At 36.6% G+C, this 22,260-nt stretch overlaps 1 protein-coding gene across 1 annotated transcript in view; it reads right to left on the bottom strand.

Annotated features, from left to right (window-relative positions):
* Positions 1–22,149, bottom strand: part of GPR78 (G protein-coupled receptor 78) — a 263,460-nt gene extending 241,311 nt beyond the window's left edge. Inside the window, exons 1-2 of the mRNA XM_044062797.1 lie at positions 20,632–22,149; positions 20,108–20,221 (exon numbers count right to left, since the gene is read on the bottom strand). Coding sequence (XP_043918732.1) covers positions 20,108–20,221; positions 20,632–21,299 — 782 coding nt within the window. The 5' untranslated portion in view covers positions 21,300–22,149. The remainder of the gene's footprint in view (positions 1–20,107; positions 20,222–20,631) is intronic.
* Positions 22,150–22,260: the final 111 nt, after the last annotated feature.

The following is a 22,260-nucleotide window of genomic DNA, read 5'->3' on the forward strand; positions in this document are numbered from 1 at the left end:
CCTGTTCAATTACAGCCTCACCTCAGGCTTTGTCCCTACCAAATGGTGCACTGCTACAGTCAGTCATCCCTCTCCATAAAGGAGGAGTGACTACAGACCCTGGGAACTACTGCCCCATTAGCCTGACAAGTCTGATATGCAAAGCTATGGAATGCATCATCATGGACCTAATAAACAAGGATATAGGGAATCTCCAAACTCTGGACACACAGTTTGGTTTTGTGAAGGATAGTTCATGCCTGCTCAACTTAGTTGACTTCTTTGAGTCAGTCACCAGAGCTATGGATGAAGGCAAGGTGGTTCATACAGCCTACCTTGATCTGGCCAAAGCCTTTGATACCATTCCCCACTCAGAAATCATAGAAAAACTCACTAAGCTAAGCATCAACCCCTATATCACTAGGTGGGGTTGTAAACTGGCTTACAGATAGAGCCCACAGTGTGAAAATAGTTGACTCCAAGTCAGACTGCAGACCAGTCATGAGTGGAGTCCCGCAGGGATTGGTTCTGGGTCCTCTCCTGTTTGGTATCTACTTCTCAGACATCCAGGCCAACATGAAGGGACTCTGGCTGACAAAGTTCACAGACGATTGCAAGCCGGGAGCCATTATTAACTTCCCAAGTGATGTTGACATCCTGCAGAAAGGCCTCACTGAGACCAACGACTGAAGTCAGAACCATGGCCTTAGGCTCAATGCCAAAAAATGTGTCATCATCCCCTTTGGGAAAAAAACAGTTCCCATAAATTACCACATTGATGGTAGTCCACTGAACACAGAAGGCATTATAAGAGATCTGGGAACACAGATTGACAGCAACCTCCATTCTGACCACCACATTGCCACTGTGGTCAGAAAGTCCTTCTATGTGGTACATCTCATTACTAAGGGTTTTGCATCCAGGAAGAAAGAGGTCATTGTCTCCCTCTACTCTTCCCTCATTAGGCCAATCATCAAGTACAATGCTCCATTTAGCATGTACCTCACTAGACACCTGCAACAACTGGAGAGGCCACAAAAGTACCTCACAAAGAGGATCCCAGGCCTTAAACACTTGTCCTATATGGACAGACTCAAAAAACTGCAACTATTCTGTGTCTCATATCGCCTACTTAGAGGCGATCTCTGCTTGACCTACAAAGCCATGTCTGACCCAGCTTTGTTAGAAATGCTACATCTAAAGAAATCCCAATCCCTCCGCACCACATGCTACAGAGACCTCAACCTCATTACCACAATCAACAGAACATGCTGGAGGGACAGGTTCATAACCCAGAGACTGCCCATGCTATGGAATCGACTTATCATACATGTCAAGCAGAGTGCCTCACTGGCCCTCCTCAAGAGAAATCTTGATGAATGGATGGGAAATAGAAAATTCACCCTGGGGATCACTCCAGTGGCTCTACTCGACAGAGGCACTGGGAACTAAGGTCAGGTGGCACAGTGCCAGGGTAATCCTATGAGCTAGGCTTGTAAGGGCTCCAGGGCCATTAGCCTAGTACACACCTATGAACCTATGATAGCTATTGTCCACCCCTCATCAGCAGGCTGCAGTTTAGAAACTAGTCTTTTACACCTAGAAATAAAGATGGTATTCAGTTATACTGGTCCTTCAGTCACATTTCGTATATGTGAAAGAGCTTTCTGAAAAATAGTTCCAGCTGTTTGGAACAATCTCCCAGGGAACGTTATGAATATAGACCAACTACTGACTTTCAAAAAGATGCTCAGAGACCATCTGTTCAAGAAAATAAATGCAACTTCTACATGGACATGGGCTAATGCAATGGTGCACTAGTTTTTAGGTTCCATTCCAAAATGTAGTGTTTGGTCCATTTGATACTCTCTTAGTAAATGAGAATGATGCAGATATTATTATGTCCCTATTTTGTACAGACATGAACTTTTACTTGCTGAGTTCCACTCTGTTACACTGTAGAAACATCTTATAGTGCTGTGAGCTGAGCAATGTCTTTTCGGACAGTTATACCTATATAATGATACTTATGTTGCATATTCAATCATTATTAACATTTGTGTTCTTGTAAATGTTGTTTAATATTTTATGTATTTACTGTTAAACCTTGGCAGTATATTGCATACACAATCTTTGTCAAAAGCCTTAATGGCAGTATTTTTTAGGGGGATTCTTAAGTACATTTTATTTCTTACTTGTAATTGTCTTTGCCATTGTGGCCTGCATCATTTTATTTATTTATATTTGGTTTCTGTGGAAGAGCAATAATCTCCACAGACCTTTTTCAGACTCAAAACTATGAATGGTGACTTGTGACTTGCTCGGAGTCACACAATTAAGCAATAGAGGCTGATGGAATTAAATCTTGCACCTCTGGACCACAGGAAACAGCTTGTTAACAGGTACTTAATCCTAAGCCAACTGTCAGACATAGCTGAAAAAGGTCCCTGTTCCAGTTGATTTATCTGGTTAATAAATTATAAATAACGAAATAAACAAAACTTCCACTGCAGCATAAATAAGACCTACTAGTGAGACCGATATCTTTCAGAGAATCCCTCTTTTATGGAATCGACTTCCCATAGATGTACATCAAAGTAGCTCCCTGATCCTCTTAAAGTGCAACCTGGACAGATAGGTGGCTAACTGTAAATTCTATCATAGTCTGGTCCCCTCAGTCCCTTACTGAAAGGGGAAAAATTAGGTACCAGTTATTCACCTTACTGGATAATGATAAACTGAGATCTTGAGGTCAGGCTACAAATGATAAAAATAAAAATGAACAAGCAGAGGGATCTGTCGAGTTCCAATCTCACCAACATGAGTGTTGAGGAAAAAATAAAAAAAACAGAAAAACTAGTAGTCTTAAAACTTTGTTGATGAGCTCAGTCACAATAAGTTCCAAAAATCATGAAACCCAGGTAGTGTTCCAAAGCAACAAGCCTTTTTTTCACAGACAAACGATCCTCAGGAACACAAAAAAAAAAATCACAGTGTTAAACATATCAGCTTTTATACACTTAGAAGTAGGTGGAGAAAATATATGCATTGTTTAATTTTAAACTAGCCTATTCCAGGCAAACAATATAAACAGGGCCGTAAAAGTACATTTAAGTACAGCAAGTATCCACCCCCACACTCTGTTGTTGATTAGATCAAACTAAATCCTAGTTAAGGAAAACACAACTATCTATTTGCAACTCACATTCCAAAATCAGGTATTATGAAAAGCATAACATACATATAAAAAGACTGACTTTTAACTAAAATTGCTTTTGGCTAACTAATGCAATAATGCCTTCTTCAGGTATGTGACAAGAACTAAAATCATAAGCATAGGTCGATAAGTAAAAACAGCTAACTAGATAGATACAAGAAAAAACACTCATAGCTATCTAACCATAAACATTATCTGATTAGAGCGCTATAAATATTGGTTTTCATTGTATAAACATTTTTGGGAGGGTTGTAAACATGAAAACTGTCGTGACAGTTTTTATGTCTGTTGACTGCAAAGCACTAACATTTTCTCTGTAAATAACTTAGTTTATGCACACTAATAAATGCCACGGTGGTACGGCAGTAACGTTGTTACCTCACAGCAAGAGGTTCTCCCATTCGATTCTCGGCTTGGCTTGGGAGGGCCTTCTGTGTGGAGTCTGCACGTTCTCCCCGCGGTTGGGTAGCATTCGAAAGACATGCGTGCGTAAATGGGCATGCCTTCGTTGAAGGTTGGGCGTCGAGCTGGCACCTCTGCATTTCGTAAAAATCTACTGCCAATCATTAGCGGACCGGAGTTCCGCTATGGCGACCCCTTACCGGGAAAAAGCCAAAAGACAAACAACAACAATGCACACTAATACATACGGATGGATGCTTATTAGATATTATTACACAGATATATATTTATATTTATAGTGCTCTAATTAGATAATGTTTATGATTAGATAGCTGTGCGTGTTTTTTTCTTGTTTTTATCTAGTTAGCTCTTTTTACTTACCTACCTATGGATATGATTTTAGTTCTTATCACAGACCTGATGAAGACTTTATTGCATTAGTTAGCCAAAAGCGGTTTTATTTAAAAGTCAGTCTTTTTATATGTATGTTATGCTTTTCTTAATACCTGATTTTAGAATGTGGGTTGCAAATAGATAGGTAGTGTTTTCCTTAGCTAAGATTTAGTTTGATCTAATCAGTAGTAGTGTCTGAGGAGTGGATGCTTGCTGTTCTTAAATGCACTTTTATGGCCCTATTTATATTGTTTGCCTGGAACAGGCTGGTTTAAAATTAAACAATATATATATTTTCCACACCTACTTTTAAGTGTATAAAAGATTATATGTTTACCATTGTAAAGTATTTCTGATGTTTTTGTTACTGAGGTTTGCTTGTATGTGATGAATAAAGGCTTGTTGCTTTGGAGCCCTACCTGGGTTTCATAATTTTTGGAAATTATAGCGACTGAGCTCATCAACAAAGTTTTAAGACTACTATGTTTTCTGTTTTTTTTAGGCTACACATGATCTAACCGATCAACAGCCTAATATGAACCTATAAACCTCATACTTTAAGACACTTTTCCAAGTAGAAAGCCTACATAATACAACTAAAAAATCATCTACAGCTACAGTGAATTACCATTGCTCTGTGATTTTAAAATCATATCACTTTTTACTAAAAATGTGTTTTGGGTACCTTTCTTGTCAGTGCCCCATCTTACAGATTTCCTCTAGTACTTTCTTTTAATCGAACTTGAATTAGTAGTGATAATGAGACAATAACTTGTTGTTTGTTAATTCCAGATGACTGCTTAAATACTGCTTTTGTCAATAATGTATGCATGTTGCTGTTAGATCTATAAAACTGTTTGTCAGTTTGTGACTAAACATCACACCAAGGAACATCCCACTGCAAGCAGCCAAAGGTGACTGTGCACATTGCTGACTTTAATAAAATAACCTCCCCTATAACACTCGGCTCTAAATATTCTAACTCCCAAGATCATGAAGCCTTGGGGGAAGAAGAAACTCTCTAACTCACACAGGTCCGTGATTTTTCTTAATTCAATAGGCATTTTTTTTTATGAATCTTGGGAGCTAATTAAAACAAATCTGCTATTCCCATTTTGTTTAAATAGTTTCTAATGCTAACACATATCCTTGCACATCTATCTATATCTGTGCAGCATATGTACTACATTTATATGGTGTCATTAGTACTTTGAAAATCATTGCAGTATCACACATTTTTATGTAGCATAATATTTGTTTTCAGCTTTTTCTCTTAACTATGTGTTGAGACAGCTATAAATTAGTTACTATCATCTGGCACCTGTACATAAATCTCATCTCTGTGTCCTCAACTCATACAACCAGTACTGTATCAAATTAGTGTTGTATTATTGCCTCTCTTTATACTACTTTGAATCATAGTACATAGTTCATAGGTGTATACCAGGCTATCGACCAGTATGGCCCTTTTATGCCTATTTGTACAAGCCAAGTGTGACCCACAAATTTGATTTATATAGGGTGTGATTTACTGACTGCCTCTGTCCATCAGAGACGTAGGCACTAGACCTGTGGTGAATTTCTGATTACCAATCCATTGGTCCATATTGCACTTAAACAGAGTTAGAGGGGAACTCTGTTTCATATGGACGAGAACCCTGTTTTAGATAATGGGAATTCTCTTAGAAACATATCTGTCTCTCCAACATGTCCTATTTGTGTTGCAAGCAAAATTTCGTTCTTTTGATGTAGTAATTCTGATGCTGTTTGTTTTGTGGATATGCAAAAGGTTCATCAAAACTGGATCTAGGGATGCCTTGTACACCAAGAAACTTTTCACATGGAACTCCACTGACAGTAAGGAATGTCCTACTTGATATTTATGGTTAAGAAATGCAATTAAGTGAGTAAGCAAACTGTTCATTAACAATGCATGCAGTCCTGACCAATTACTACTGCAGAATTTAACCACATTTTCTAATTAAATAATCTCTAATTTATTCTAGTAAAGAAATAGCTTTAGCCATAGATTTGAATAGAAACATTACCTTGATTTACACCTGGTATATAATGTATTATAGGTGTGTGTACTAGGCTTACAACCACTGGGGTCTTTTTAAGCCTAGCCTTGCATTCCAAATCTCTGACAAGTTCTGGTACCATTGGTAAGCATAAGCAGGGGTTTCGGAGTTGAACCATTTGCAAGCAGGGGCCTGGAAGATGAACCATTTACAGGCTGCCTGTGTCCATTTGAGATGTAGGCTCTAAACGAGGGATGAATTTCCTGTTCTCCACCCAGTTGTCAAGGGTACACATGAATTTAGTTAGGGAGGAACTCTGCTTCACATGGATGGGGAGCCTGTTCCAGAGAAGGGGTAATTTCTGGGGATATTTGCTCTTTAGAATGAGTAATTATGGTGCTATTTGTTTTGCAGATATGCAGGAGATTCATCAGAGTGGGGTCCAATGATGCCATGTATGCCAGGCATAGATCTTCCTTCAACAGCCTATAGGAGACAGAATGCAGGGGCAGGGCTTTGAGGCAATCTGCATACGATGTGTTATTTATGCCCTGTATTTTTTAGTGAGGAACCTCTGTGGATTTTCTAATTGTTGGATGGGCTTGGTAAGGTACATACCAAAGGGGGCATAGTATCCAATGATAGCTCTTATGAATACAAAATACATTGGAACAATAACCTCCTTGGACCTACATGCCATGCATTTGCTTGTAAGTTGTACAACACAGATTAATTTCCTCACTGCCATGGATATGTGATGGTTAAAGGCTAGATTACGGTGTATGTATGTCCCCAAGTCCCTGACTAATGAGTCAACTCTTAGAGGTGTTTTGTCAATATGGTAGTTACTAGGGATGGTGACTTCCAGAAGAATACTGTTATGCATTTCTTGGCATTTAGTTTTAGTCCATGGCTCTCATACCAGTTATTTGTTTGTGTTAGCCCTTCTTGGAGAACATTAATGTCAGTGGGGGATTTTATAACTGCTAATAATTTACAGTCATCTACAAATCAGGTCAACCCCAGGCCCTTGATGTAGGCTTTGACTTCAGGGAAGTACATGCCAAAAAGGAGCAGTCCCAGGACCAACTTGTGTGGGACTCCACTAGTGAATGGTCTCTTTGTAGAGGTGGACTCCCTAATTCTAACTTCCTTGGTCATGATCATGAACCAACTGGTTATCCACTGGGTGATGGGAGGGTTTATACTTAACCTCTTCAGTTTGTCAACAATTCCTAAGTGGGGTATTGTGTCAAATGCCCTGGGGAGGTAAAGGTAGGCAGTGTGAACCATTTTACCCTTGTCAATTGCTCTGGTGACCTTCTCAAAGAAATCCACCAGGTTAAGTGGGCATGACTTGCTCTTGACAAAAACAAACTGAATTGGGTACAGTGGCTGGAGGTTTCTTATGTCATTATTGATCATTTCCATGATAATTCTTTCCATGGCTTTGCATATGAGACATGTGTGACTTATGGATCTGTAGTTTCCAGGGTCTGTAGATGGCCCATCTTCATGCAGAAGAATGATGTTTGCTGTTTTCCATTCATGAGGTATGAAGCCTGTTTGGAGGCAATTGTTAAATAGTGATTTCAGAGGGCGTGATTGGTCAAGGCAGCTTGAGAGATTGTCAAGGCCCATTGATATAGTGCTCTTAGCCTTAGACATAGTGTTGAAAATCTGCTTCCTAGTGATAGTAAGGGAGGTTATATTTGATATTTCCTGTGAGAAGGTTGAAGGGGGGAGAGAGTTAAAGTTAGAGCTGAATGTATCTGCCATTAGGTTTGCTATATCTTCTGGTCTAGTACAATTGGCTCTATTTACAATGAACTCTACACACAATTGTGTATTGCCTTTGAGGTTGTGGACATAACTAATGAATGTCTTGTGATTGTCCTTATTTACCTCAAATTTTGCTTTAGTAGAATTCATGTATCCTTTGACTTGTAAGTTTAGTTTGATGAGAGTGCTTTTATCCTGTTGGGTGCTACACCTCTGAATTTTTGCCATGATTTTAATCCTTTTGTTTTACATCTTATTGATGCTTTGATGCCACCATTGGGGCTTGTTTTTTTTTTTTTTTTGAGCTGGTTCTGTATTTGTTTAAAATGGGTACATTCACATGCTTGCATAGGGTTTCTATGAACAGTTCCATGTAGGCAGTAGTGATTTTAGGATTTATGGGGGCTTGAAATTTTGTCAGGTTAAAACTTAATAGTAGTAAGTTAGACTTAGAGTGGTTACTGAAAATTCCATGGTTAGCTTCAGTTTTGGGTTTTATTTTTATTTCAGATGAGACCATTTTGTGGTCTGACCTTACCAGAGAGGACATTACATTAGGAGTCATGCAATGCTCTCCAAAATTAGTGAGCACCAAATCCAGTGTGTTTGCACTCTGATTGGCATATTGACAATCTGGTACAGGGAGTTTGTGTTTACAAAATCCAGGAATCTCTGTGTCTGCATGTTTGGTGTTGTTTATGATTCCCAATTAATAGTGGGGTAATTGAAGCCATCCATGAATATGGTATTAGGTTGGATGGTGAGCGCTGCCAGTAAGTTTAAATACATGTTATGGGTTTCCTGAGTCATAGAAGGGGAATGACAGCTTGCAAGGAAGTGGTATTGGATTTTGACTATAATAATTCAAACATGGAGAAGCTCAAGTCCATCATTCTGTCAGAGCAGCCTTGAGGTATATTTATCTTTTATGTAAATTGAGACACCTCCACCTTTAGTCTCTGCTTGTATAGTATCTGGGCTAAATGTGTGGAAAGCATTATAGCTTTGCACTGCTGGGGTGCTCTTTGTGGCTTTAAACCATGTCTCAGTGACTGCACAGATGTCACCATTCTCTAAGGTTCTTGTTTTAACTCCTAGCACTGTTAAGTGATACTTTTAGGTTTTCTTGGTTCTGATCTGTTATGTCCAAAGTATTTTAGTTTTGCATTGCATAAAAAAGGCACTACAGGAAAGGACAATGTTTTAGTGGCAAAGCAGTGTGGTCTGTTGACCATCTCCTTCCATGCTGACAAATATTGCACTGCATAATAGCTTATGATATGGTCATTTCTTACAAGATCAGATTGATCAAAGCACTGTCTTCAGTTAATTATGATTAGGGTGCATAAGTACTAACGTAGTTTAAACAAATCCTTCTTGATCTCTTGGTTTATAAGTGCTAGTACTGATTTATGAACAAGCTATCCTAACACTTCAGTATAATGATTCGGGAAAACTGCAGCTGCTTCTGGTATGTCAGGTTTTGAGATTTCATCATTAGACTGCTGGTCTCTGATCATGTACCTTATGTAAGGCATTACTAAGAAGTTGTATATCCATACTGCTGAAGTTCAGATTTAAATGCCAGCCATAATGGATCCGACAGCATCAATCTGTGTCAGGATTGCCAGTATTTTTCATCGTTTTATGTGCCTATGCAGTTAAATATTGATGCTGAACATATTTTATTTTGTCATTTATTGATGGCAATGCTTATACTAACTTGGTGTGCTGAGTCCTGCAGTTACTCATCATGTTTATGCCATAGTTAAAACAAGTATATATCATGATTAAGTAAATGCAGTCAACATTTTAGAAAGGTATTTAACCGATTTCCTAATCTTGTGATTTTAGATATGCATGCGATCTTTTTTCCCCAAACAGGATTAAATTAGTCCAGTTTAGTGAATATTTACTGAATACAAATTATAAAATGTCTTTAATATGATCAGTGCAACAGCAACAGTTCAAAGGAATCAATGATGATTATTCACAATAATCCTATTTTAAGCATTTAACATCTTCAGAAAATGGAGTATCAAGAACTAAAGACACGATTGGCTGCAAAAAAATGTACTGACCAGAAAAAAACTCTGGTCTTTCCAACAACATATTGGTTTAAGTATGGATGCCATTTAATGATAGAGACACTAGACTACTGTGTTTTTCCTTTCCTGGTTTATATCTTATAGTAGTAGTTGTTGGAAGGGTAGTCACGCTCTAAAAGAAGTTACCTGAGAAAGCAATAATGCTTGATGTACTCTACCCAGCATTCCTAAAGCCACGACCAGCAGTTATCTCCAAGGCTAAACTGATAACATAAGTCTCTCTCTCTCTCTCTCTCTCTCTCTCTCTGTCTCTATGTTTGTCTGTCTGTTTGCTTCTGTCTTGCTACTTCTGGAGCAGTATCTTTAGTAATAAAAAAATGAAAAGATGATTCCATTCCCAAGATTAAAACCCTTCAGTCTTGCAGTACTTCACCTATATTTGCTATTAGGTTACTGGCAAAGAGTCTTAAAAAAGCAAACAGTCTGATTCAGCTCCAGAAGCATTTAAATAAATGTAGCATGATGTGTGAAGATCAACATGGCTTTGGAAAAGGGAACATCTACAACTTTGTGGATGTAATTTATGAAAACGTGAAAAACAAGCTTCCTTCTTGAATGCAAAGAATGTATAAAATGTTCAGTGTACTGCTGTGTTTCTCAGTCTTAAAGGAACATTGCTTTTGTCAGCAGGATATGATGTAGGTCTCATTATTTGCATTAGAACTACACGTCGTAAAGAATCTGAGCAAGGCATTTGTCATTTAGGGGTCTTCTAGACTCCATTCTTCGGCACATAATTTTCTCATGGTTACAGCTTCCTTACTATTAAGATCAATTTGTGCAAATAACATAATAGGCTGTTAAAGCAACTGCATGATTTTTGTAGATGGTGTATAAAACTAAACATTGACTAAGTATTTTTCATGATCTTCACTACACCAAACAGGCCGAGGGAATCATCACAACTATGAAAACTTGGCTTCATGAATGACCACATTGTGCAGACCCAGAACTGCAAAAATAGGTGTTACCTTGAAAAGACACTGAAATATAAGGGTGGCACTGAAAAAAATAACAGAAACTGTGCTAAAATATCTAAATATTAGATGTATATTGTATTTTCTCAGCTCTGAGGAAAGGATTATGGAATCAATGAACCCATGTTAAAACATTAACAGGCCCTGCCAATTGTAGTCCTAAACTTTCAATAGAACACAAACCTATTGAAAATCACAGTTAATAGTACTTCTATATTTGGTGTACCCAGAAAACATGAGTATACATCACTACTGAATAGAATAGCTTCTTTTTACTGCTACAGCTACTATCATCATTTCAAAAAAAATATGTAAATGTTTTCACCACAAATATTGTCCCTAGCTAGTTCAAAAGTAAAAACGTTCTTATTTTTCATCTAAGACAATAAGACCAAGGTGCATGGTCCTTAACGAACATAGGCTTCAGGCAATCAACTGGTGAGATAATCTTCGAATACACCTGACCCATGCAACCTCTTCCAAACATATATTAGAAGTGAACAGGATATATGGGATGTGAAGTCAAAAACTAGTGAAACAAATGAAAACAGAATACAACCGCATTTTTTTTCAGAGACAACGGTTAGCACTTTTGAATCTCCATGTAATTTGAGCCACAAGCATATGCCACTGAATGCTTGAGAAATAATATTGCCTCAGCTGAAAATATCTATATCCGTTTCTTCTTTCTAGATTGTAGATGTCACAACTAAATATATTAATACTAGACAAATTGCAAAGGAATGCTGAAGTTTAGCTCTATGTTTATTTCTATTGATTTGTAAGTAAGTTGTGCCTTGCATCCAGAATGAGGTTGAGAAAAGTTTACAGAATAGTCAACTTATCTGGTTAACAAAAAACAAATGAAAAAACAAATAAATGAATAAAATTTAGACACACAGCTAGCAGGTCTGCCAGCTAGACAGATATATTTTACGAATTAATTTTAATATAATTTGAACACCAGTCACTGTCTCGTACATTACACCATTCAATCCTAATTAAAGAAAATAGAAAGTAAAATAAAATGTGTGCGACTATTTTCGTAATATATGTATATATACACACACACACACACACACACACACACACACACACACACACACACACACACACACACACATACACTCACAACTCACACACATATAATCATTCACGAATACTCTGCAAAAGCTCAAACAAATCAGTCCTCTAAAGATTATTTTCTATGTAAAATCCATCCATCCAAAACCCCTTTCCCCCATTTTTGCCACTGAGATCGGGGTAACCATTCAACAGTGACAATCATCTAGAGCCAAGGTTTATTTCACTGGGTGACCAGCCCTCCACAATAATGCCCTTCAATGTTGGCATTATAGGGAAATAATGGACATTCTGGTGTTGAGAACCTTCTCTTTCTCCTGTCTTGTGCTTCAAAAATCCCACTGTGTGGTTCATTATTTCCCCTGAAAGGATCACCAGGTAAAGTCTTATAAGTAATTCACACTGTCTTTCATTACAGCTTGTGAACAGGTCAATACATGCAAGCAAAGGAAGCAGAAATGCAACATAAAGCAATGCCATGTTGCTCAATATTCTTTTAATGTAAAAAAATAACCATGCAGTATTTTAATGCTTTCCTCTATAATGAGTTTATTCATATTTAAGGCATTTTAATTTCAAAATGTTCTTTTAGGTAAAGATAGAAATGTAGTCAAAGTGATGCTGGTGTGGCTTAAAGAGTGTTTTAAAAATATATATGCAACACACATTTCATCTGTTGCAAGATCAACATCACACATTGTGCATGATCATAACTTCCATCTAAAATATTGCATTTAACATTCTGTATTTTATAGCTGATGTCTTCCTTGTTATAATTTTAAATGACCTCCTTGTACATATTACAGAAAACACAACAGTTTAAATGTAATGATTTATTGGGATAACTGACACCAAGATGAAATGTCAGTGAAGTGGTATTAGTTTAGATGCAGCCTTTTTCTAACAGTGTGTATTACAGTGCACTTAAGCCAATGGGTATTAAGAACTAAAACACAAAGAAAGTGAAGTGATTTACTTCTTTATACAGATCACAAACTGCATCATTTCAGGATTATGTGCTACATATTATTTATGTAAACTGTACCTCTGTCCAGTGCGCTGTTTTTTTTTTTTTGGTAAGACTGCACGGACTTCATGTGGAACAATAGGTGAGATGTAATAAGTTGCAAAAATACACAAACATAAATTCCACAATTTCAACACTAGAGCTATGCGTACATGGTTGTCCATATTCTGATTGTTAAGTTATATTACATTGTGCAGCATCGGTTTATATAATAGCTCTATCTCTCTCTCTTATAAGCATGCATCACTGAAAAAGGCACATATAATTAACAACTCTGGTAGCAAACAGATTTATGTTTATGTATGTTATTCTGTTAAATTTAACTTTGCAAATGTCAAAAATGGACAGAATGTAATGCCTCTCACTTGAATTATTTTATTTTTATTTTTGTAGGTTTGCATGCACCCAGGAAAGTTCCCTAGCTCCCCAACATATTTAGTTCTTAACACTGTGGAATCCATTTTAAACATCATATTAGGCTTTGTAAAATATTATACTGCTTACTTTTGTGACACTTTTAGCACTCACGTAGTCTGTGACATATTTGATGCTGCCATTACTTGACGAATATCTTACATGCTTCATTAATGCTTACTGGGTTGGTTTCATAGGTTCATAGGTATATACTAGGCTAATGTCCACCAGAGCTTTTATAAGCCTAGCCACACAACCCAAACCAATTCTATCCTCTGGTAGCATGTGTGTCTTAATTGGGGGTTGGGTATGTTTGTTAGGAAGCATATATTAGGAGATTGCTAAAAAGTTGTGCGGGTTATGTTAGTTAGGGAATGTTTACTGTCGTTTTTCATCTATAAGAGACATGGGGGCCAACCCAGGAATGAATTTCTGATTAGCCATCCAGTGTTAGTAAGGGAATGTTTACTGCTGGTCTCTGTCTATAAGAGACATGTGGCCAGCCTGGGGATGAATTTGCAACTTCCCATACAATGGTCAAGGTTACAGTTTAACAGGGTTAGGGATGGACTCTGTTTCATATAGATGTGGAGACTATTCCATAGCATGATGATCCTTCTTTCCTCATTTGCTCAGCATTAGTATAATCTATAAGAAAATATGTGTTTTTTTTCAACATGTAATGAATAAAGATTTAAATAAGTTACCTGTAACCAAGATGTAAGGATTTTATGAAAGCAAAGAATACAAGCTGTAATTTATTGTAGTAGATGTATCTGTCATGGTAACTGTGGGTACAAAATGCTTCCAAGTGGGAACAGCATAAAATATATCTGCTCAAGGATGCATACAGTTCTCATGAATCATCTACAAGATTTCTGAGTGCAAGATTTGTCTGAGACAACAGCTCAATTAAATGTGTGATAAAATTTGCTAATGCCTCTTGGAATTTGGTTAAGGACTCAGAAGCCTCAAATCTATAACTTATCCCCACATTATCCAATCACAATGGAAATAATGTGAGAATTCTAAGTTAGATTCTTATCTGGTAATGCCTCAGGACCATTTTGAGAAGGCAGCTTCTGCCAGTGGTAAGCCATGAGCAAAAAGGAGACAACTGTATCCAATTTTACAAACTGTATACATTGTCAATATCCAGATGTTCATACAACCCCAAAGCTTGGGGGTTAGCCTAATGGTTGTCTCTTTGTAACATTCATCCTCAGGTATTTGCCTATTCTTTAGTAGTACCAAATACCTTAGATGGACAACACAAAAGGTGCATATTTATTTTGATCCTATTAAATCCAAAACCGTGCACATACAACAGAACAGCATGTTATACAGTACACACTTATAGTTCATAATGTTATTTCATTGTACATGTAAATGGTGTATGAAGTCACACCACAAAAATATGATCAAATATTTATTAATTTTCTACGTGTCATCAGTGTGATATAAGAAGTCAATTTTAACTTTACTGTGTGACCTTGATAAGATGTTTGATAATGAACAAGGCATGCAGTGTTTGGAAGCCATTAACATACTATTTCTAGCTCTTAAGATATGAATATGTTAGCTTTATCTGCTTACTCGTTCACTATACAAGTGAACTTACTCAGTTTCATTCTTTCATAGATCACACACACATAATATTAATTGTCGGTTTTACACAGTATAATAACAACTTACAAGAAATATGGAATCTTTTAAAACTCCACTGTCACCAAAATTGTTTCTAAAGAGCTTCACATAATTTGGTTGGAGACTGGCATAGCGGTTAAGGTGTTTACATTATAGACATGAAAGAGACATTGCAGCACATCACTGTATGCACAATTATCTCTTAGATATCTATTACTAATCTCCTTTAAGTCAGTGCTGACCACCTTTGAGTAGAGAATGTAAGTTTTTTGAAGACATGAACCCATTGTTAAGAAATAGATTTTTAAATACAGCAACTGACCTTCATGAACAAGAGAAAAATTAAGTAAGCTAATTGTTTTTGAAACATTTATTTTTTTTTTTTTCATTTTCTAAAATGACTACTGAGACTATTATTGCACTTTATTCACTGTAGATTGTTAAAGTCTGTGGCCATGGATAAGAAATACTATCTTCTAAGTTATTAAGAATATTTCAGTAAAAGTAGAAATGTATTTAGTTTGCTTGTAGAACAGGAGCTCTATTTAAATGTGACATACATTTAGCAAATTGATTTCAGATTTTTTTCTTAAAATGACCAATATCAACATTTATTTTTATAGTAGGGCTTAACACCCCATATATATTTTTTTATGGAAATAAGCAATTAGACCTATTAAAATGATGACATGACTATGAACTATAATGAGCCTCCTATTGCTTGATTTCCTCCTGGCATACATGGAGGTTAAAGAATCTATGGCTATGGGAAATTACTGATGTGTATTATTTAAATACATTCTATTTAAGCTACCTACCAGAGGATTGACACCTGATACTATTCTGGGATACCTTAATCTGACAGTTCTATATATTGACCCTAATTGTACCTAGAGTCTCACTGTAGGGAAAGTTTGAATATAATCTGAATTATACAGCCATCCATGTTTGTAAAGAAGAGTGCATAAATATCATAGACGCGTGTTTAGACATTGTTAAAGTAAGCATTCCCAACCTGCCATCCTGACCTGATTTTCCACTGAAATATATGACTATAGGCTGATGTTTGGAGAGCTACTACAGCAAAGCTCAAAGGTGACACAAAATATGTGAGAAAAGACAGTTACGTGCACACACACACACACACACACATATATATATATGTGTGTGTGTGTGTGTGTGTGTGTGTGTGTGTGCGTCTGTATGTGTGTGTGTGTGTGTGTGTGTGTGTGTGTGTGTGTGTGTGTGTGTGTGTGTGTGTGTGTGTGAAAATGTTGTTTTTGTTTTTTTGTGGGAAACTTCATCTGCACACTTCCCTGCAGAATGAAATCCTCTATACATCCATTACTTGTAATCAAATTTAAAGTTGTCTTATTTCTGGGAAAAGGGTGTAGCAACTGAAAAGCATTGTCATCTTGTATAATCCACCATGGTGAATAAGAATACAATGGTTGATCTTCTACTATTCATTAAAACTCTTGAATATGCAGGTAGGAGTTACATGTGCCCTTGCAACTCCCACTCTAATATCACCCACCCCATCCAACCACTACCTTTCTTTCCACTCCACTAACTACCTTGATTATAGCAAGCTAGGATGCTCATAAGCCTAGTACTTATTATACAGCAGGAACTTATTTTTGTAACATTTAATGTCTGTTATGTACTTCACATATAAAGATTCTAGTTGTCTACTGATGTACTATGTTCTTCATCTGTAAATATGTTGTAAGTAATTGCTATGTTAAATTGTTAATCACTATGTAATCCAATGTAACTACTGTCTAACTGTGGAGCTTTTCTCTCCGGGCCTCCACTGAAAATGGACCTATGTCCAGTCGGACACTCCCAGTCAACAAATGTAAATAAATAAATAAATAAATAAATGTGAAAGCCTACAGCAGTATTCCTAAATTAGGTGACTCAACCTACTCGTGTATTTAAGATCCTGTTCTTAGACTATCAGTATATAACGACTGATTTGAATATTTGGAAAACCACTGAAAACATGGTGATGAAAAAAAAACACAGCTTGGACTTCCATGTTGCAGGTATTTCACATTTAAATAAAATATTATGATTTGAAATCAAAAGCAATAGATGCACCACTTATAATTAATGTTTATTGTTTTCTACAGATCAAATTATTATGCTGATCTGTTGGAAAGTGATTATAATTCAGTGCAGAAGTATTATTTATGTAATTGGGTGAAATGATTAATTCTAAAAATAAAAAGTATGGATGGATTTATGTATTTATTTTGCTTGTTTGTTTATCTGCATATTTGTTGTAACCACTTTATCACATAATACCCATTAGGTATAAAACCCTCTTTTTAGCAATGACCTTGGATAATTAATCTATTTAAATGGCTTGCTCAGAGTCATACATAATGAATGAAGAAACTATGAATCAAAATCAGGTAGACTGCAAGCCTGTCCCAAATTTAGCAGTTGGTTCATTTAACACATTAAGACATGCTGATTGCTGTGACTTGAAAGTTTTCTCAAAAGGAGGGGCAGCTCAGTACATGGAGGAACCTGAAACCACATGTCCTGTTAAGTTTTCTGATCAACAAAAGTTATATGAATCATGCTACACTACTTATTATTTTGTGTATTTATTTATGTATTATTTATTTACTTTAACTACAAGAGGTATACATAAAAGGTATTTGTTAACAATAACATTTGAAGCAACACGCAATACCTCATTATGAATAAACTGTATTGCCTTATACACTAATTAGATGGATGCTTTGCTTCAGATAGTCACTTTCTTATTATTTTGTTGAATGCAAAATAATTACTATCAGAAAAAAATCTGTTAAGAAGAGGATTTATTATGATTTACAGTATCACGAATCATTAAATAAAAAATTATACCAAGCAATTGCATTTAAAATTGGCTAAATTTAGTATCAGGATGTGAAAAGGATCTCTCCTGGTTATCAACTATGAATTTGTCAAGAGATTGTGGTTAGAGAACAGCTTTGCACTATTGCCCTTCAATATAGAAGAAAACAGGAGGTGATGCACTTGGCAGTATTTTACGTTTGGACTGTGAACATATCTATCTATCTATCTATCTGTCTATCTCTCTATCAATCTATCTATGGATTTATAGACAGAGTGAGAGAGATTTGCTATTTGGTTAAAAAATATTAACCAATTTCCATTTGTTGCAATGTTTTCTGTTTGGATGGCATGTACAATGCATTTATTTCTCAGCATGATTTATATGATCAAGTCATTTCTACAAGCATTGCAAATAATATGCTAAGTTATACACTATGACATTACATCACAGGAGCAAAATGAATTACATGCTCTATAACACACAAAATTTGATTTAAGAGTTTCAGTGCTTCAGTCAATTTTGATAACATGCTTTCATTTTTATCCATGCAGAGAGTGTGTGTGTGTGTGTGTGTGTGTGTGTGTGTGTGTGTGTGTGTGTGTGTGTGTGTGTGTGTTAATGCATCTACATGTAGGCGGGGGAGTAGGAACAGGCATGAAGGCTACTAGACGCTAAACACGGAAAGCTGGTTTTAAACCCTCGGGTTTCAGTTATATATTATACCACCTGAGCAAGTTAACAAAATGTATTATATAAAGGCTTCGAACAAACAGCAGAGTGCCTCTGCATTTAGAGTTAATGAGTTTCCATTGATCTTCTATTTATATTAACACATTTAGGTTGGTATTTTAAAAAAGTATATTCAGATTAATTTCATTTTTGTGTTTAACTACTTAGATTGTACACATACTTGAATAATATTTCAGCAAAAGTGGTAACAAATAAACTTAAAGTCTGTTTTGTGAAACACAGTACATCATAAACAGTTCACAGTTACAGAAACATTATTTTTGGAGTATAATCCAGATCTCCCTGCCTGCGAAATGTCTGAATATATGCAGATATCATTGTCATAGCAAGGCATTTTTTAACGATGTTGACTTGCCAGAAATTCTCCACATGGTAGGACCAATGAATCATCTCACTTTCCTGAGCGTTGCTTTTCAAGTTATGCAGACAAACCTCACAGGAAATATACATATATTCACACACACACACACACACACACACACACACACACACACACACACACACTTACTTGTCAGGCACGGCACCTACTGTGCACTCAACATAACTGCTGTATGTTGCATGGATGTTTGCACATCACAGGGGTAACATTATCCATAAGCGTAAGAAAGTACTTGGACAGATTTTACTTGAAGAGTGCGGTGGTACACCTATTAACGTTTAAGTAGCTAGTGGAATAATGAATTATTCTTTCCAAACGTAACAATGCATGTTCTGTTGAATTAGCCACTGGACCTCTGGCAGCGACAACTTCTACTTGAATATCTTTTTTTAAGGCAAGGGAAAACCTCTTGTTATGTAACTAAATTATCGATTTACCCTATAAAGCAAAGCCTTTGCTCTTCGTAGTGTTTACATATTGAGAATACGTATGTCACATAAGTAATTGGGCAGTTTTACGAATGTTAATGGTGCATACTACACGAGATGTTTGACTTCCATTACTTATACTTAAAGAACTTACAGAAGTATATAGCAATGGTAGAATACAATAGATAACTGTTATTAGTGCAAATGTTTAACTTTATTTATACAAATGTGTAACTGCTGCTAAATTACATAAAGCAAGTGTGTTACTAAAGAAAATAACTGGTGGCACAACCTTCTGCACAATAGCTTAAAAGGCACAAATAAGCTACAGTATTCATAGCATAACAAAACACTACTTTGACAAACAAAAAAGGAGTAACCCTAGAACTGAGAAATAATATCACCACCTGTTTTAAGCAGGCAATGCTGCAAAGCACAACAGCATGGCAATGATGATATGTGATTCAGAAACAAGATAACAGGGACACTGAACTACGTCTCGTTATCAGCTCATTACCACCTATCTGAACCCACCACTGCACTACGTGGGTGTGGGTTTATTGGTTTGGATGGATATAGGCAAACACATCTACAGTAAAGAAATTTACACATGCGTATATTTTATTGATGCTGTACCAACCTTGTGATAACATATGGAGCAAAGCAGATAATGAAAGATCCTATAAAAATACTTATTTTCTTGGTGGCACGCTGTCTTCGTCTTTTTTGCTCTTGGAGGCAGCGTTGTTTCACACTGAAAGCAAAAACCAACACATGGAAAGTGTTACTTGGCATATCTAATTTCCACAAGACATATGAATAGCCTTAATGGGTTAATTATTTAAATTGGAGCTCATAGAGGAACTATCTACACTACAAAGGAATATTATAACGCAGCATTTTATGAAAACGGTATTGTAAATATTGCGATTAAGTGACAGTTACTCTGGAACCTGTATCCCTGTATTCAGTGTGCTGGCTAACTAGGTAAATGGAGATTGCAAAAATTCTCCCAATACGAATACTTTAGTCTTGTGATAGTGTGGTAATTCAACTCTTAACTAGTTAATATAAGCGATGCATTTCACATTCGTAAATGTGTCCCGTTTTAAAACAGGAACTAGAGATCTCAAACCCTCCACAGATCAATCAGAAGAACTTTACCTAGGGTGGATGTCTACCAGCAGAACCAGAGTTTGCATGGTAATAATGTCTATCCTCTTGCAGTGAAATCGTGCTACTTTTAAAACCTTCATATAGGTGAAGCTTAAGACAACAAGTGAAAGCATAAAAGTGGCAGCGTGGAATACAGCAGTGAAAACTGTGTATTTTCTTCTTTCAGCTTCTTCCTTTAAAAACAAAGTGCAGGATGCATACGTTTTGTTGTAATTCACCCAAGACAGAAAAAGTGATACGAGGGGGAATGTGAGAGAGTGAACCCAAGAATAGCAAATCATTATAACTGCGTCCTTGTATTTCATCTTGCTGGTGTAACTTAAGGGAAACACCACAGCAATCCACTTGTCTATGCTTAACGCGGCCATGCTTAGCATGGTATTGCTAGTCAGAAAAGTTTCCAAAAATCCAACTGTTTGGCAAATGCAATCATGAAATACTTGTCGGTGTTTAATAATCCCCAGTAAAGTGGACGGCATACTAATAACCGTAATGAGAATATTACATATTGATAAATTCACAATGAAGATCCCCGGTACTTGTTTGCGAATATCTGAACTGTATATGAAGCACACCAACACTAACAAGTTAGATATCAAAGATGTGATCAACACCACAGCAATAAACAAAGCCAGAAAGATTTCTGTAAAGTCCATTTCTCAGCAGCAGTTAGCCATTCACTACTGCTGCTTAGAGCCCAGGGGAAAGACAGCACCCCAAGTGTGTTGTGTAGCCTCTCTGCTTTATTAAAAAGTTCATCCCGTTATATGTGAATATATTGGTCCCAGTTGTGTGAACTCGGCTAGTAAAAGTTAGAACCTAGAACCCACTGAAGCGCAAGAAACAGTGCTATCCAAGGTCCTGAAAGCAGGTGCTCGCTTCAGTTTCCTAAATACTGCAGACAAACGCACTGGACACATCAAGATACATCTGGTTCGTTTTCATTCGCCTTTCAGTTTGAATCCAACACATTTACCAAACCAAGTTAAATTATTTTTACTCTTGAAAAAAATCACTCACATTCGATTGCTCCGACAGCTGCTTTAGAAGCGCCAGTATCCCACTTTACCACTGCTACGGAGAACCAGTTAATTGCTCATGCGCAGAAGACTTAAGTCAACATGAAGAAAATGCCCTTTTAGTTATTTCTCCAATAGCACTGTTGGGTTGTTCTCTGTCCCTGCCATTAATAAGGTGCTCGGAAAACACCCAGAACGTTTTCTGGTATGGCAATTCGTGAAGGCTGCGCGCTATATAAAAATAAAGAAGCACAATAACTTCACAACAGTATTAATTAATCATCCATTGAGTCAATCGTTTAATTGTTCCTGGTTTTTGGATATTCAAGGTTCGAATTCTTCGTGACAGTACAAACTGTTTGATAGAAACTGTTTTGTCAGTTACCTTCATTTAATAGGCAGTACCACAACAGTTTACCTATTAAATATATAGACGCATTTCTCCTATTAAAAAGTATCGTGCAGAGGAGGAGAAATGAGTGCACAATGTCTGTCAAATGCTCGGAAGAGCAAAGTGTCATATAGTTACAGTGGAATGAACTGTTAAAAAAGACTGTGTGTGTGTGTGTGTGTGTGTGTGTGACTCACACAGTGAGAG

Source organism: Protopterus annectens, chromosome 2.part1 (assembly GCF_019279795.1).
Source record: "Protopterus annectens isolate FY-2018-M chromosome 2.part1, PAN1.0, whole genome shotgun sequence".
NCBI lineage: Eukaryota > Metazoa > Chordata > Ceratodontiformes > Protopteridae > Protopterus > Protopterus annectens.